This window comes from Lepisosteus platostomus, chromosome 26 (genome assembly GCF_059453375.1).
Source record: "Lepisosteus platostomus isolate fLepPlt1 chromosome 26, fLepPlt1.hap1, whole genome shotgun sequence".
Taxonomy (NCBI): domain Eukaryota; kingdom Metazoa; phylum Chordata; class Actinopteri; order Semionotiformes; family Lepisosteidae; genus Lepisosteus; species Lepisosteus platostomus.
Genome location: NC_142636.1, coordinates 15,515,020 through 15,533,424, shown reverse-complemented (window position 1 = coordinate 15,533,424; position 18,405 = coordinate 15,515,020). Strand labels below are relative to the sequence as shown.

The 18,405-nt window shown below is 52.3% G+C and overlaps 1 protein-coding gene across 2 annotated transcripts; it reads right to left on the bottom strand.

Moving 5' to 3' along the window:
- Positions 1-515: 515 nt before the first annotated feature.
- Positions 516-18,123, bottom strand: nfkbid (nuclear factor of kappa light polypeptide gene enhancer in B-cells inhibitor, delta). Of its 2 annotated transcripts, none has more exons than XM_088620859.1 (12): positions 17,851-18,123; positions 11,235-11,335; positions 11,083-11,113; positions 10,127-10,428; positions 9,483-9,706; positions 8,335-8,440; positions 7,801-7,947; positions 7,316-7,367; positions 6,626-6,786; positions 6,001-6,117; positions 5,156-5,320; positions 516-4,713 (listed from the first exon to the last, which is right to left on the bottom strand). In XM_088620859.1, exons 1-12 carry the CDS (start codon positions 17,864-17,866, stop codon positions 4,651-4,653), a joined length of 1,485 nt encoding a protein of 494 aa, XP_088476985.1. In that variant the 5' UTR covers positions 17,867-18,123; the 3' UTR covers positions 516-4,650. The 2 variants fall into 2 exon arrangements, with proteins under 2 accessions (XP_088476985.1, XP_088476984.1); XM_088620858.1 differs by lacking the exon at positions 17,851-18,123 and adding an exon at positions 12,690-13,140.
- Positions 18,124-18,405: the final 282 nt, after the last annotated feature.

Here is an 18,405-nt window from a genome sequence, read left to right as displayed (position 1 = left end):
GAAGGTGGTGTTGATTGGCAGCACGACGAGCTTTTTAAGAAAAACAAACATATATTCATAAGCAACTAACAAAACAGCTGAGTCATATCAGCAGGGGTAAGAGAGACTGAGATCATGGGTCCCCTGAGATCAGGGGGTGATGTGTTTTGGTTTTTCTTTGGTTGAATGAAGGGGGGGGTTAGAGTATTGGTCTGCAGTAAGAAACCGTCCAGGGCCTGTGTAGCTACACCCTGTTACATTCTGTGATGACGTGTAGCATTCTGCCAAGAGCTCTACCAATCTATTAAAAATGTAATTAGAGCACACCATGATAAACTGTGGTATATACTGTAGTATAGTATACAGTAACACTGTGGTAAACTGTAGTATACTATAACAGTGTAGTAAACTGTGGTATGTACTGACAGACCCCACACCCCACTCAGACAGACCCCAAGCTCCACTCAGACAGACCCCCACACTCCACTCAGAAAGACCCAACGCTCCACTCAGAAAGACCCAACGCTCCACTCAGGTGTGTTGAAAGATGGAAGACTTTAATGCTGACAATGAAGCAGTAGATTGTTCCACACGAGTTTACATTCAGTAAGAGAGAGCAGCAGGCTTATCGAGCACCGTGCCAATGGTACAGTCTGATATTCCCTCTGCTACATCAAGAAAATCCAGAAACACAGAACTTCTGCACTGACACAGGTCCCTGCGTCTGTGTTTACATCAGCAGGACATTCTGCAGTTTAAACAGTCACTGACTATTGGATCTTTTCTCAATAACAGGAGTTTCATAATTCACAACCTACCAAAATAACCTCACATTCTTTCTGGATAAACAACAGGAATAATCTAACATTCTTTCTGGATAAACAACAGGAATAATCTGACATTCCAAGGAAAAAGTACTGGAATGATCCACCTGGTGAATTATAATAAACAAAATAATTGAAACTGCTCATCAGTGTAAGTACCAGAGGAAAAACATTGCACAAATGTTGACAATGAGCTACCCTCTAGCACTCTGGCCAAATCCCACAGGGCCCTCTAATTTGATTTCTGGGTATGTATGCACCGTCGCACATGATTCCTCAGGGACAGATGTCTGCTGTCATTTTGTTTTTCTCTAGTATTAAAATGAAGAGGTGGTTCATTTCTGAAGCCATAATGTGCTAATTTATTTACCGAGAAACAGGCTAAGTGGTATTGCAGTAAACTGACTCACCTTTTACTGTCTTACAATCTGCCCAGCTAACGCATCATCACGTGACATTTTGTTGTGCTAATCGAGATGATGCAACAGTTTTTTTCTGAGCCGAGTAGCTTGCTGCTTACTTCCCCTCAGCCGTCTCCTGAGCACAGCTCACAGCGGCCGGGGGCGGAGGGGAGGGGTCGCTGAGCCCCGATGAATCCCCTCGCCTCTCCGCCCGCCATGCACTCACTGGGACTTTTTCCATCTGAGTCCAGCAAGTTACATCACCCTGAAGATGAGGGGTCATCTGCTCAGCTACAGCAGGGATCTGAAATGTTAGTGACTATTCACAAAGAGACTTTCAAGACCTTGTTTCTTCAGAAAAACATTAGTCAGCTTCATGACAGGAATAATGCCCCTGACTTAAACAGCGAGTGTTATTATCAATAGCAATGATGAGCACTGAAGGTTTACCCACACAGCAGGGTGAACATTCGCCACTTGCTTACTGACGAACCAAATACAGCTGATCCCTCAAAAAAAAGAGAAGAGTCAGAAAATGTTCCTTAATTTCTGAACCAGGTTGCACGTGATAACTCATTAATTAGGACTAATTAACCCATTTATGATGCCTGAGCATATGATGTGTGGTTTCTGGCACCACTGACTAGACTAGAGCTTATTCAGTACATCAGGCATTCATGACATGAAACAGATTAAAGCACCATGACAGTACATTCTTCAGCAATATTTGTTTAATGTTTGTATGTATCTGAAGCCACTGACAGAAGCTTATTATATCAACCAAATAACCAAACGTTATGAGCCTTTTTCTTTTTGTATTACTGCCTTCTGAAACCTTGAAGCACATTTTCTTCAAAAGAACCTGTTTCCTTAAACTCTGTGAACGAGAAGCTCCTACTCTGACCTGCCTGGCTCAAATAAATCTATAAACAACTGGCATCTGTCAGTCTTGAGATCCCCCCTACCCTTACTTCCACTTACTCAGGAGAACAAGACTTTCTAGACCTCATAGCATTAACAGTGAACAGAAAGAAAAATATAGTGCTCACGCAAGAGACATACTGTAACTAAAATTAACCCAGATCACAGACCACAATTATCTGAAATAAATATGTTTTCTTATGAAAAAGTAAAATACATTAAGCTTAAACACTGACGAACTGATGCAGCACGTCTCGTGCTTCTTAAAAAAATGACACCACTGGTGAACCAATATGGTCGCTGTGATAGTGTTGGGAAGTTTTTGTTTCTACAAAAATGGCAGAGGAACCTGCCCGAGATGAATCACTGATCGACCCAGGGGCTGCTCCCTCTAACTATCACTCACCGATTTCACAGAAATCACGCTCGCTCAGAGAGCTGGGGGGAATCACAGAGGCACACAGAGACGGCGAGGGGGTGAACTACAAGTTTAGGGGGCTGCACAGGGGGTATAGCCCCAGTAAAGCACCCCAACTGCGGCCTACGTACCCCAAGATACAAGGGGACTGACAGGTTAAGAACTCCAGTCCCTGATCGAAACACAAGGTCTGGTCCATTTCCTGTAAGAGGGGTGTCCTTTAGATCTCCACATCTGGAGAAGCGTGTTTAAGCAAGACAAGTCATGTCAGGGAAATATCCTGATTTGATCTTAAAAAGATCACATGGATGAATATGTTCATTCCAATGGATCATTTTTCTTTTCAGTGAAAGAGAAGTCCGTGCGCTCTTAGTTTGCCCCTGCTGAGGGGCCAATTCGACCACAGAAAGGACCAGGGCCAGTCTGTTCATCCTTCCCTGTTCGTGCGTTTCTGCAGCAGGAGCGGAAGGAACCCCACAGGCTCTGTGCGCCCCAAGTTCCCACCTCCCCCTGTCCTAATGGCAAGACGGCGCTGACCAGAGGGGAGCCTACAGGACGTCCAGCCCGGTCCGTGACAGACAGGGCAGCGGACAGAAACCACCTCCACCATCCTCATCCTCATCCCGGCCCAGCCCCGCCCAGAGACTCTGCCGGCAATGTGCCGGCACCTCCAGGCTCCCCGCGGAACAGCGGCTCAGACGGGGTGGGGTCTGAAGGGAGCTGTGGCCCCGGAGATGAGGGGAGTTTCCCGCCCCCAGTCTCCCCTCCGCAGGCAGCGTCTGCGCCATGGAAACGTTAAGGATCCACTCCCTCTCCAGGTGACCAGCCTGCCTTTTTTCCTGCCCTGTTTTTCCCTCCAGCACATTCCTAAGTAGTCGGAACTGTGACTTTTGTTTCCCCGCACGCCAATCGGAGGGAGAGGTTGTGCCTGGGCCAACGACAAGGAACCCCACAGGGGGTTCCCTGTCCGGCGAGCTCGCGCCAGACCCGGGCTGCAGGCTCAGGGCTGTCCCCACTTCACAGGCAGGATCTCGCAGGAGAGGAGAGGCAGAACTCATCAGCCTGCTCTTCAAGGCTTTCGTTTCTCAAATGCAATTTCAAAAGGAAATTGTAAGATGGGAGTAAGCTTTAAGTACAGAAAAGTTACTTAATGCAATTACTCTGCAAGACGCTTGTAGATTTAGGCATTAGAGTTCCCTGAGCTTGTTACCAGCTGTGTGGAATCCCCCACTTTAAGCAGAAGTTAAAAGCAAGATAAGTTACCTGTACGTTGACAGCACTCTAAAGCTACAACACTCTAGAAGCTGGAGAAGATGGGTTTGTACGTTATTATTATTATTTGTAAGTTACAGTTATTATCAGACCTTTCCTCCTTTTATTTCTGCTCCTTTAAAATGAGGATTCGGGTTCGGCTGGTAAGAGGCTGTGCCAGTTAGCCACCAAGCTCAGTATTAATGATAAATCATCAAAATGCACATTCGTTAATGAGAAAATAAATGCTACCATACTTGCTAGATTACTGCAATGCAGCCAGTTAGACGATGCCAGCCGCACACCATCACAACTCTCCAAGAGTCTGGACGGGTCTGTTGATTGTTGCCTTAATTAGAATTCTGGGTTTCGAATTGTAGATTAGGAGACGCCTTTTATAGCAAGCGTTTAACAAAATCACTCAAAATCACTGTCACTCAAGTAATAATAAAGAATGACCTGCCTAACTGCTGTTTCCTATTTCAAAGTTTCTAAATCTTGAGAAATTGTATCTACAAATGAATGTTATTGAAACCGGAAGCGCGAGAACCCTTAAAGAGAGGAGGCGTGCCTTGCCGACATCATATATAAACCCAAAAAAAAACAGCGTATTAATTCCTAAACGGAATAGCGATTAATGACACCAGTTTTCAAACAACAGAAAACATGCATTATAAAAACTGCTGATACCATTAAATATTGTATAAATTAAGGGTAGCAGATTAGCTTTTGAATAAATTAGAAGCGCTCTGACTGAGAAGTTCCTCCCACGAAGGTACTGTACGGTTGCCCTCCACCAGGGAGAGGCGGAGGGATACGCTGGGACTCATAAAGTAGTCCAGGTCTGTCTGTTGTCCTATGAGGATACAATTCGCCGACGAGAAGATGTGGCTCTTCCCTTCTTCAGAATAAGTTTGAGCTGGGGGACAGAAGGAGGTAATTAATACAGACACACTGACTGGACACTCCAGTACATTAACACTGCACTGAGAGAGAGAGGGGTTAATACAGACACACTGACTGGACACTCCAGTACATTAACACTGCACTGAGAGAGAGAGGGGTTAATACAGACACACTGACTGGACACTACAGTACATTAACACTGCACTGAGAGAGAGGGGTTCATACAGACAAACTGACTACCCTGGCTTTTTTCAAGAAACACTGGATGAGATCCTCCAATCAGGCCAGGAGGCACTTCCTTACACAAAGGGTGGTGGGAGGGTGGAACAAGTTGCCCAGCCATGTTTCCGAAGCAGATAATCTGGCTCCTTTCGAGAACCAGATGACTGCGATCCTGGGATCAGGACCAGACGGGGCGGGTGGGCTGTCCGCGGCGTGCGCAGCGGGACACTCACCTGCTCGCCACGCTCTCCGGCCTGCAGCAGGTGCGCCGGCTGGTCGTTCTCCAGGTTGCGCACGCTGGGGTCGGCCCCGCGGCCGAGCAGCACCTGGATCATCTCCTCCTGGTAGGGGTGGCCATGCAGGCCGGCAGCCATGTGCAGCGCCGTGTTGCCGTGAGCCTGCGTGCGCGGGGAGAGGGGGGACAGAGTCAGGACTTCTGGGAAACTCAATCAGGTGGACAGGAATGAGGGCGGCACAGTGGGGCCCTGGGTTCAGTTCCTGGGGTGCTGTCTGTGTGGAGTTTGCATGTTCTCCCCATGTTCACTTGGGTTTCCTCCCACAGTCCAAAACACGCTGGTAGTTAACCTGGCTTCTGGGAAAACTGGCCCTGCTGTGAGTGTGTCTGTGTGCATCCTGTGATGGACTGCTGTCCTGTCCAGGGTGTGTGTTTGTCCTGTGATGGACTGGCGTCCTGTCCAGGGTGTATGTTTGTCCTGTGATGGACTGCTGTCCTGTCCAGGGTGTGTGTTTGTCCTGTGATGGACTGCTGTCCTGTCCAGGGTGTGTGTTTGTCCTGTGATGGACTGGCGTCCTGTCCAGGGTGTATCCTGCTTTGTGCCTGTCGCTTGTAAGGATTGACTCCAGCTCCCCTTGACCCTGAACTGGATGAAGTGGTTATAAAAGAGATTGAAAGGAATGGAAATAAAAATCTGTTGCTTGTCTCCCTCTTCAGGTGCCGGGGTAAGAGGCCACACAGAGGCGCCATTCAGGGTTTCACACCCGGCTGCAGCGAACTCTGAGCTTAGGCTTCAGCTGAGTGGCGATCGAACCCAGACTCAGGACAGGCGGCGGCGCTTGCCTTCATGTTGACGAAGGTGTGCATGTCGTGGTAGCTGAGTCCCAGCAGGTACTGCACCAGGCTCAGATTCCCATCCTTCACCGCCAGGTGCAGCACAGTCTTGTTGCTCTTGATGTCCTGGGGATGGGAACAGAACACGCTGGCATTTAGAAGTGACGTCCCGGGACAGAGCTTCCCAGAGCACAGAGCAAGAGGGCATGGGTGGGGGCTACTTTACACAGACAGCTGTGGGAGTAGTGAACGATCCACCCAACCACATGGTTGGAGCAAATACTTTGGCTTCTTTCAAGAATTTCTGTTGAGATCCAGGGATCGGCTACAAGATGAGCTGGATGGGCAGAATGACCACTAAGAAAAGTGTGAGGTTATGTGCGCAATCAGAAGATATCATGCCATTGAGACAAATCTTACATACAATTATGTCCATTTTCATAAGCTTGTAATGCTCGTAAGTGTGAGAGATGAGCCACTCAGCCCATCAACCCTGTTTGGCAGTTAGTAGCTAATTGATCCCAGGATCTCATCCAGCCTTTTGGTGAGAGGATCCAGGATACTGGGTAGCCTGTTCCATACTCCCACCGCCCTGTGTGTAGAGCTGCCGAGCTCTTCCTCCCTGTGGTCCTACCTGGCTGAGCAGCGATGCCCCGCAGCCCAGCAGCAGCTGCACGCAGATCAGCTTGTCCTCGGCCTGGTTCTGCAGCACGGCGTCCGGGAGCCCAGGCGTGGCACATAGTGCCTTCACTGTGCTGCCGTGGGAGATGGCGGCGCAGTGCAGAGGAGTCAGGCCTGGCGAGAGACACAGAGGAAGAGAGCCTTGCTATAGAGTTCATTTCACCCAGGAAGAAAGAAGCCTGGCGCAGAAGAATGGCTTAGCGTGAGGGCAGACTGTGCGAAGCCTAACGAAACAGCCTGCTGCTCTTTCCAGCCCACTGCTGCACTTTGACATGGCTTGGCAGGAGACCAGGGCAAAATCCTGGTCTACACAGCGCAGGATCAGTGCACAGTGTCTCTGTCACGGTCCGGCGAAACTGCGAAATGACCACGTCATCTCTGGCTCCCTGCCCTTTTACCAACAACACCGGCGGGCTTCAGAGCCAACCGAACAGCTGCAGAACCAGGACTTTTCCACCCTTGGCGATGCAGATTCCAAGGTGAACTTCGCCCAGAAAAGAGCGTTGCGCATTACTCGGTATCGACCCCAAATCTAACATCCGCCTGCCAATCTCCCAGCCCCCCCCCCCCAAAGAAAACCCAAACCACTGGCAGCACAAGCACAGCTGGACCATCATCCCTCGGGCTTTAAGGTCTGACGTACCTTCGAAGTTCCGAGCCTCCAAATCCACGTTCAGCCCCATGGACAGAATAGCCTGGAAAAAATGAGAAAACGAGGTTCAGAAAGGTCTGATCCCTGGCTCATGTCCTGCACATCGGCTGGATTGCTGGGTGGGGGTCAGCGTGGTGGTTCAGGGTGCGAGTTGACCGTCCAGCTGTGCACTGCGGAGACAGCACTGAGCCCCTGGTGTATGAGTGGAGACCAGCACTGCTGGGGTTACCACTGTGATGAGCCAGTGTGTCGTTCTGGAGAGGCCAATGGCTCTACAGAAACCAGGATAAGCATGGGTCTGGTGAGCCTGCAGTTTGAGAAGGGGGTTGTATCTTTACTTAATGGGAAAGTGTAAGAAGGCAGCGTGTCCAGAAACAAATGGAGATTCTTATCTGGACCACATTTCCCAGAATGCTATGTGGAGTGAGTTGCTCAGTCACCTGACCATCCCGACTGCTGGCATCGCGGCGCCTCACCTGCATGACCTGGGGAAAGCCGTAGGTGGCGGCCAGGTGGAGGGCAGTTTGACCTTTCACATCGCAGGCGTTGACGTCGGCCCCCAGCTGCAGGAGGTCGTGGACGATCTCAGGCTGGTTGGCTGTCACCGCTACTAGCAAAGCAGTCTGGGATAGAGGAGGACAAGGGACAGAGCATTTCAGCCTTTGTTTCAGCTTGTTCATGATGGTATGTCATCCTGTTTAAAGCTATTAAAGAGGCACTGCTGGAGTTGCTAACGTGGGTTTACGAAATGCATAAAAATACTGGATGAGTGGTGCATGATGAGCATTCAGTTTTTATAAAGGAAAGGTTAGGAGATGCACAGCAAGAATAAAGATCTCAGTTTGCACTCAGCTAGGAAACACTGCGCTCCTTGGAGCTGTTTCTGGAAGCTGGGAAGTGTCCTCAGGACAATACGCTGAGCAAGTCATGCCAAACGGGTGCTGCCTGTCATTTCTATCCTTTCTAGCTTGTTCCCAAGATCCCGGGCCGGCAGCTGCGCTGTTGGATACCTTGCCTTTGTGCTCCTTGGAGTCCAGCCTGCCCAGCACGCTCAGGTCCTCGGCTGCGGCGTAGGCGTACTCCCGCAGGCCCTTGGCCGTGTAGATGTGCAGGATCCTGGAGGACAGAAACAGGACCCATGGGATTAGGCGAGCTGGCAGAGCGCAGAGCACCCTGCACACCGCGGCCCTTCCTCTCCCACAGCTCAGCCCACGCGCCCGCAGTACCCCCACGGCCCGTCACCCTGCTCGGCGCCCCAGAACTCCCCGTCCAGCTTGTGAGCCAGCCCCGCCGTGACAGCGTCGGCAAGGGCACCCGCTGAATCTGTATCTGTCAATCCCATTAAGACTTTCAGATGGCTCCGCTTTCGGTTTCAGTTTCGATGGCCGGGGCGTGTCTTGGAACAGGCGAGCCCTGCCCAGGCCGGGCTGGAAGCCCTGACAGAGTCCAGCTGTACTTTTCGATGACGCCGGGATTTCCCAGCACGGCCACCACCACTGTCTCGCACCCACCCACTGCTGTGGCCACAGCTCTGCGGGCGTGCCGTGTGCCAGAGGAGCTCGCGAACTCTCGTTTCTGTTTCAATATGAGGCTCTCGCTGGGCTGCGGTTTGGGCTGTTGTGGGGAGCACGCTGTCCGCAAGGGCCGGGCTGGGCGGCTCCGCGCACGCGACCCGCTGACATACAAACGCCCCCTCAGACAGCGCCCTCTCCCTGCTGCTCACTGAAGCGCAGTGACGCGGCCACAGCGTACTGGTTGTCCTGATCCAGGTATCTACCAGATACAGGGGCCGGCTGCTGCTGTTTAAATGGCCCAGGCTTAGAGCAGGGCTGTCGCATTCAGCACCCAAAGGACCTGCAGTCTTCTGGTATTTGATCAGTCAATTTAACAATTAATTTCTTAATTAGGCGTATAAAGGATTTTTCTGAAAGTATTTTAAACCTTAAGAAGAATTTTGAAGTCCATTGCAGAAACAATGAATTAATAGTTACATATACACCACCTTAAGGCCTGGTTAGAATTATTAGCAATTAGCAAAATATTAGCAATCAGTTCTGGCTCTGCTGCAGCTGGATCCCACACTGCCCAGCATTCCCAGCTCTATCACGGCTGTATTACAACATGCCCCCCACCCCATCCCTCTTAGCTCTGAGCTTACGTGTCTCCATCTTCGTCCTGCCACATTTTCTTGCTGTAGTCCATCCCCCTCAGGAACATCCTGGCCTGCTGCAGGACTTCGGCATCCATCTGCATCCCGTAGCCCTGGTGTCCGGGATCTGGGCACGGGACCCCCACTGCCAGCGGGGGCCAGGGGTAGCTGGCAGGGTGGGACGCCATCATGGGGCCCGTGGCTGAGACCGTGGTTGTCACCGTGTCGCTTGGCTGGCGAGAAAAAAGGAAATTGAAAGCTCCTGGCTTGGTGTTAGCCTCAGAGTTACATCTGCTTTGGTCAGGTCAGGATTGTTTATCTGCCCTTCAGGTCAGTACATTGTCAGTGGAAACGTACTGGGAATCTCTGTAATCTGCGAGGCTTCGTATGGAGCAGGTCAACACAACCAGCTCCACTACAGCACTGAGATGCTTAATTGCTTAATTGACCCTGTTAATGATCAATTACATAATTAAGAAGCAGGCTGGAGCAAAATTCTATAATAGAGCAGTAAAGCACAGTGAGATCAGGGTAAAAGCACAGTACAGTGCAGTAAATCAGAGTGACATCAGGATAAAGCAGAACCTTCTCCAGCTGTGTGAGGACTCTTGATAACAATAACAAGAGACTGATAAGGTGGAAGGGGTCCTTACAAACTGGATGGACAGGACGCCAGCGTACGGGGTCTCCGCCAGGCTGTGCTGGCCGCTGTAGGCGCTGCTGGCCGGGGGGGTGTAGGGGCCGGTCTGGCTGAAGTCCATGGACCCTGGGGCCGGCAGGCACCGGAAGAAGCTGTCATCGGAGGCGGAGAAGAGGCACTCCCGCTGCTGGGGAGGGGAGGAGGAGGAGGGGGAGGGGGAAGGGTGGGGGGGGACAGGGCTGGACCACAAGCCGAACCCCGGGACGGTCATTGGACCCGCTGCCCCCATGCTGTCCGAGAAACCCCCAGCACCACCTACAAGAGACGGGTCATCAGGGCGCCGCGCTTGACGGGACCCCCAGCAGCGCTGGCAGTCAGTCTGGCCAGTGAACCAGTAACAGTGAAGCAGAGAGACGGCAGTACAAGACTGACAGGAAATGTAAGAAGTAGTGCCAAGCTGGCCCTGGTCCTCCCTCTGCTGCTCGGACCCTTTTCTAAAGGCGTCTAGCAAACGAGGAGAGCGTGCGGCTCTTCCTCAAGGTGGGCGAACGCGTGCCGTGAAAGTTAAAAGCGCTCTTCTCTATTGAGAGGTTCTTAGCTTAACGTTTCATCTGTTGGTCTGGGGAAATCAGAACTGCCAAAGGCAGTGGAGATACTGAAGATGAACAGCGAAATCTTTGGGGTGATTCATCCATCCATCCATTCAAGAGACTTTCACTCTTAAACAACATCATTAGTCACTACTAATATAGTTCAGGTAGTTCAGCAAGTCCGAATACTACTAATATAGTACTATTTGTCCTGAGCTCCGTGAAATTGTGTTGTACGGTTGTGTGCGGTGTGCGGGATGGTAAATCGATTGTGAAATTAACACGCTTCCAAACGCTTGGATGGACCCAGAACGGTTCTGGAAATATGTCATTCTGTTGAAACAAATTCAATCGACGGGCGCCTCGGCGGTTCGCTCACCTTCCTGGGCAGCTTGAACTGGCGTCGGCACCTGCGGAAGAGCACGCGAGATTCAGTCACTCAAACTTCCTGCGTGGAAGAGTCTCCTCCTGCGGCCCACCCTGCCATCAACACCCCCCCCGGAACAACACGCGAAAGCCTGTCCGACTCACCGAGGGCGCGGCGGAGCCTGAGGCGCCGGTCTCCCTCTTTCTCTTCTGCTCCAGGAGCTTCTTGACGGTGGGCAGCGGGTAACACGACTTCTCCTTCGGCGCTGGGGGGGAGAGGCGAGAAGGTTATTGTGATTCCATTTGGCCACTTTGTTTACGACGAACAGGGGAGGGGAAAAAAGTACTTTAGCTCAGTTTCAGGTCATCTCGCAACAAAGGAGATTCTAGACATATTTAGACAACAATGACTTCATGCCGAAAAGCGGAACAAGGAAAACTTGTACTTTCTCTCTGCTTGGCGCTCGGAGCGCCGCTGTACAGAAGGGGGCACCACTTTTCAGCGGGGGAGGGTATTTAAATCGCTTGCGTACGCTACCCGGTGATGCCATTTTTTTATTTTCCTCACAGGTTTAAACAGCTCCCAGCCTAACGGAGTCCGTCAGTTTCCTTAAACCGGGAGTTTCCTGGTCCCCGATCTCCAGTTCCTGAGCTCCAGGCAGCAAGTCCGAAACGATCGAAGACCGGCGCCCAGAATCCCTTTTCAGCTTTTCCTTCATGAGATTCTCGAGCTTGCAAGTCGAGTTTGACGTTGTTTGCCCTCTTGTGCACTATCGGTTTATCACGTCGTCATTTCACCAGGAGCCGGGCTCGTGAGACCCTCGTGAGACCCTCGTGAGCCCGTGTCCGGGCTGCCGAGCGCCTGAGACCCTCTTGTTCTCCCCCGGGGTACAGCAGAGAGCAGCGAGGGGCAGAGGGGGCAGAACATGAGTGAACAGAACAGAGTGGTTTTCTATAGTTGGCCACTCAGCAGGACTGTAGCTCATGATGGTCCTGTACAGCCTCACCGCGGGGGAGGCGAGGCAAGAGAGACACCTCCCAGCCACCTCGCCCTGCGCACGCCTGCAGGAGAGATCATTCATGCTTCGGGCAGGACAGCGCCTCAGACAGTCATACTCCGCCTCGCCGTTTTTCGGAAACAGAAAAAGAACACAAACCCGGAAGAACTAATACGTTCAGATATACATAGCGCACTGACTTCAACATGACATGGAGTTTTATTTTACTCTGCTCTAAATACGACGTCGATATGAACGTTTGTGACATGAATCTCTTACGTTGCTAAAGAATTCGGGACCTGATGTTATTTAGCAGCGAATAAAACGACAACATAATTCGCAATAATGTCATCTCACGCTTTTCAGGTTTCAAGGGAAACCGTGAGCTAATGCGAGATCAGAAACCAGCACGCTTCCTGTGCTAAATAAACTCCGTCGCTCCTCACAAAGATGCAATCTTCCGCACACAGGGCTGGTTGCCATAGCGTTGTTTATAACCCAGCTCAAAAGCAGAAGTCGAGGTCGAGACGAAATAAAATTAGAGGACAACGCCACTGCAAAAAAAAATGACTCGCCGACAAATTTCCTCCCCCCGTCCGTCCGGCTGGCTGGTCTTCCTCACCTGTCCGCGAGTCTGAACTCATCCCTTCACCCGCCCAGACCGAATCAGGACCGAATCTTCCCCTCGTCTGCCTCGGGCTCTAGACTCGACCTCGAAGGAGGGAGGAATAGCGGACGACACCTGCTCGGAGCGCAATTCTGTCTTTCTCTCTCTCTCTGTGTGTCGCGTGTTTTTCCGCTCGTTTCCATTCTTCGACCCAAAATTAAAGTATTTACGAATTCTATGGAGGTTTCCAAACGCCAACATCGCCAGTGAAGGGAAGGGCTCAGCGTTTCTTTGAAACCTTAGCCCCAGAAGAACGACAGGAAGTAGAATTTCCACCGAAGATAAAAGACACAAGAGGTGAAAAAAAATAGTGTGAGACACCTATTCCAGTAGGAAACAGGTGGCGGTATAACCTGGCTTCACGCGAATGAAGACTCATAGAAGCCGGTCTCACACACACTTGAGTTTCTGTGACGCACTGCCTTCCTTCCTGCCTGCCGGCTCCGTTACGCTCTGTTACCAAACCGCACAGATGTTCCTGCAGTCTCTCGGGCGCCCGCCGCGGGCTGTGCGGGTCCGAGCCCTCGCCCCCCCGGGGGGCCTGGCGACAGGCGGGCGGGTCCCGACCAGTCTCCTCGCTTCTGCTTTTGCTTTCAGAGTGACCAGGTCACGAAATCCCCGCTCAGCCGCTGCAGTCTGTTGTTAAAAGTCTCGGAACACAAATCCGAGTCTTGCCCTCTGCTCCAACGCTCGGCTTTGCTCCAGGCCACCCCAAATGATAAGGGTGACCCCACGGACTCGGGTCAATAAATCAATTAAATATCAATTCAATGATTTCCTGGAAGGCTTGCTCTCCCGCGACAGTGACGAAAACCCGCCTCTGGTGCACACGTGTCGCTTGAGCTTGATTTCGCATAGTTTCACGACATGGTCGCTTAGCTCTGGGGGACTACACACTGAACTGGCCCCTGAAATGGCGCAGTTTTAAGGTTCTCCTCGCGTTTGACCCACACAAAGGCTTAAATCACTTCTATTTGTTCCGTGCTTATTTCACGCCAGACTCAGAGGAAAGTTACAGGACGAGAGGAGGGCGGGTTAGGTATCGGCTTCAACAGCATGGCAGGGAGGCTAGTTCCACACCCCCACCACCCTTTGTGTAAAGACCTTTCTCGTAGTTTCCACTTTGGTTTGTGTTCCAGAAACCCATTAGCTGGGACTGTCTTCCCTAAGAACGCGGCTCTTACATTCATGTCGTTACGGATTAGCTGCGCTCGTCCCACGTCAAGGTCTCGGCCTGTCAGAGATCCCCCCCCCCCCAGCTGTCGGGTCTTTCCGCGGAGCGCCTGTGCGCTCAGTCGTGTCTGGAGTCCCTCATCTGCGACACGGGTGCGAACACTCAGCCAGCCCCCCCCGGCGCTTCGGGTTCAAGCAGGAGCACTACAGTCATCTTGCAAAACCTGACGCGCTTATGGGCTCTTACGTATAGAAAGACTGCGGTGGTCTTCATTTACATCGGTCACAGCTGGTCGAAACGGCAGAGGTTCTCTTTTTTTTTTTAAAAAAAGAGAGAGAATCAGAAAACACCGTCGTTGTTTTTTTTATTCGTTACTTTTTTCTTTCCTTTGACGCCGATCGACCGCGGCATCTTCGACCGGTGTCCTTATAAACAGAAAAAAGCGCATCAATTAAAGCCATCCTCCCCACGAAAAGATACGTGGCGTGAAAAGCAGCCCCTCAGCGTGTCGAAGCCAGACGTCAGAGAGCCCGGAGGAGCCTCCCGGGCTGCCGCCGCGGTTCTGGCGAGAGGAACCCCGTCCCGCCCCCGGCCGGGCTTCCCGCCCCGGGGGAGAAGGGGAAGCCGCCGTGCCGTCGACACTGACCGGCCTTGCGTTTCCAACTTCCCTAATCTGCTCGCTGCTGTTCGTTTTTATCTTTTTAATTTCGCCTCCTTCTCTTCATTCTTCTACCCGGTTCGAACGCCTCTCCTCCCGCCCCGGCCCTGGCCTGCCCCCCTCCTCCCCCGGCGGGTCCCCCAGAGCCTGGGGTCACCCGAGCGTCGTCCCGAGCAGCGAAAGGACCAGTTAAGCCACCCGTCTTCTTACAGGGGTGTGCAGCGCTCCTCTCCGTCTTTCCCAGATGATTTCTACTTTCACTTCGGTAACGGCGCAGTTAGGAGTAACACACACCCAGAGCAGCGGAGCCGCCAGCCAGCACGCCGGGGACGGCAGCCATGCAGATCAGGGCTTGATCCCACAGTTCGTCTCAGATCAGATTTTAGGGGTCCTCAAGGAGAGACATGGAGGGCTGGGGGCGGGGCACCAGCATCATAGATAATTGTGTGAAGCAAATTAAAACTCAGTCAATGTTTCTCCCCCCAAAAGTATTAGAATTAACCCCCTGCTTCTGACCGGAACAACATCATTAACGCTTGTTTCTGTGCTTTCGAGAATAGAAGAGAGATAAATAATGAAATAGTTTTCCGCCGGTTACGACGCGTTAATCACGTAGACCCTGAAGAGACGTCAGACTCCCCAGCTGGGCTGTCAGGTGTTGCACCTGGTCCTGGGCTCCTAACTCACCTCAAGACTTCTCTGTCTGTAGCTCACAGACTCTTTCTTTTCATATCTCACGGACACGTGATTTTGCGATACTTTCTGTGCCCCTTACTTTAGATGTTCAGTGGGTGAAAAGTGTCCTGAGAAAATGCTCTGGATTGAAAGCTGCTATGTAAGAATAAAACTGATTGATCGAATGAATGATTGATTGATCAGCGGAGTGATCGGTTGATCGATCGGGTCCGTGCAGTGGAAGAGTGGGGGCCCCTGGGCTTCCCCTGCGCGCGGCGTGGGCGGCTGGGATAGCTCTGGGATCGCCCTCCTCTGCCGCGAGTCGTGCGCGAGCCCCGTGTCATGCGGACAGGTGGCGCCACTCATGCGTGGGAGCAGACACGCTCAGGTGACGATACGCCGCTCCTCGGCCAAAGCGGTCCCGCTCATCGTTCGCGACAGAGGGCTGGACAGCGCAGCCCCAGGCCTGCGGGCTCTGGGGTTTCCTTCCCACCCGGCTCCCCGCTCCCTGACTGATCAGCTTGGGCCCCCTGATTCCGTGGCTTTTCAAAGCGACCCACAGCTGCGCCAGTTCAGCAATGAAGGATTAATGAAGCACTTAGGAGCTCAGTATTTAACTAAGAGGTGCTTAACTCCATCCTCGGGGGGGCAGACGGGTTCTGTTTTGCCGGTCCCTCCAGGCCTCACTGTCTGCTGTACTGCAGTGAATCACTCTGACATCACTGGTCTCATTCATCAGTTCTTTCCAAGTCATTGAGGAGTTTCGGTTCCCTGCACAACCTGCTGGAAGAGGCTCTCGGTGATCAGGGCTTCCCCCGCCCACAGATGAGCTGATATACACAACATCCGAGGAGCTGGACGACTCCCGGCCTCAGAACTCCAGTATTGGTCACCGGGCGGTAGAAGTCCTGACACAAATGCAGACATTTCCTACAGCGTTATTGACGGAGCCAGGGTGGACTTTGAAGCAGGGACTCGGGAAATTGAGAGGAAGGGGTGTTTGAGCTGAACACAAGTGTCTGGTTTCAACCGTAAACAAGAGACACAGCCGCTTCTTGTTTTTACACGATCACGCCCCGAGTGAGACGGTGTTTTTACACGATTACGCCCCGAGTGACACAAGCCGCAGAGTCCTCAACGCAGCCAAAACCCAGTCTCCTTTTCTGTTTTAGTTTCGTTTCTCGCAATGAATAGTGTTACTACTGTTCTCGATATATCTGTTCACAGACACGTGTGGCTTCTGTCTGAAGCGGGAGTGGTCGCCGTAAACCCACCAGCGAAAAACAACACACCAGCTTGCGCGGAGTGGGGGGGACTCCCGCGCGCGATCTCCAGATGCCCGTAACCGGCCGGTTTCACGGCAGCAGGTCTGAGTCACGATCCCCCGAACTCGGCTCGGCGGGGCACAGCGAACGAGATGCTGATGACCCATCTTTCGCTTTTTAAGAACATTCAGAAGCCGCAGATGTAAAAACAAACAGTGCAGTAGAGTGTTATAGCACCAATCCTATCAATAGTAGAGAATATTAATCACGGATTATGTGGATGATTATGGGTTTTTATAGTGCAGTGAATTAATCAGAATTAAATGTGAATCGAGACGTCTGAATAGTTACTGCTGTTGTGACTTGTACAATCATTATCAGGCACGTGTTGTACAGGACAATGATATAAAAGGTGTTTTGAACAGAACGTGGACTATCTAAAAAACAGAGGCTTTTACAGTTCAGGATACGAGATGGAGATTACCCCCCCACGCGTGGATAAGCACCCCCTCAGGCCGAACCCGAGATAAAGGTGACAGACACACGCTGACCAGAGCGAGGGCTCCCGGCATCCTCTCGGCTTTGTTTTTCTCTTCGCAATTTCAGTAGCCGATTGCAAATACCAGTGGAAACCCCTGCGACTGAGTCACGCGTGGGAGGGGACAGATGGGGATTCCAGCGACCTTTTCCGTAATTCAGCCCAGGGCTGTATCGCAGACAGAGAAAGAAAGTTAAAAAAAAAGGAACCTTTTCTCCGGAGTGAACAGCGCGAGGCAAAGCAACAACACCACCGAGCGAGTGATTCCCCACTCGGGGGGGGGGGGCGGACGCCCCAGTGCTGCAGCCCCACCCCAGAAAGGAGAAGTGGAACCGCTACAGCTGCTGTAAGAGTTGGGGGGGGCGGATCACCCCAGAACAGCCCCGCTACACCCGACTGTGCGCACAGCCCGCGGCCGCATCCCTGGCGGATACAGACGGTACCGGCACACGCAGGGCCCAGCTGAGGCGGTGCCGCTTGTCGGCTCCTCTAGTCATCACTTAACAGCGAGCAAACCCAGCAGGACCCTTCGTGTGCCGCCTCTGCCCCCCTCCCAGAACAGACACCCGAGCCTGCTTGAGTGCCGCTCAGGTCAGGGAGCTCACGTATAAACGAGCTCTGTCGCGGGTCCGTGTCACGTTCTCACGCTCAGCGACGCATCCGCACGCGCCGCCTAGCAACCCCACGACGCCGAGGGCTCGCGACAGCGCCGGCGGGGCGTCCCGGCCCGTGACCCATCGCCGGCGGCATGACATCAGCGCCCTTGCTCACGAGCCCCCCAGTACCGACGGTAACGGATCGCTTACATTTCTGCCAATGCATGACAAGGTCCCGGCTGCGGCGCGCGTCTCTTCAAGGCTGGTGTCTTCTGCGGCGAACTCACGCGCTTATCCCTCTCCCTTCTCCAGTTGTGCCCTGATTTTCATTCGCCTGGGAAAGTGCGGTGCTGGTGCGCTGAGCCTCTCTCAGCCTGAACACGCCGAGAACGTCCCCGGGTCTCGTCTGTCGCCGCGCGGCTCGTGTGTACAAGTCGCACGCTCCCTGCCTGCGGACACGCCCCCTCCCCCGCTGGCCCCGCCCCCGAGCCGTGTTCGTCTTGCGTTAGCAAAATAATACCAACACGAAGAGAAAAACACGGAGTGGAGACAGACATTCTCTTATGAATCACTGGCTCTCGCGGGTCCCACGGAGCCCGCCGCACCCTGAAACCTTCTCCAGACGCAGCCGCAGATATTAACTGATAATAATGCTGTATATCAATTGAAGATGTCAGATATTTATAGCGGAGTCTGTGCAGTTAAATATGTGAAGACACCCACAAATAAAAACAGACTGGAACCTGACACAAATTCAGCCCTCTA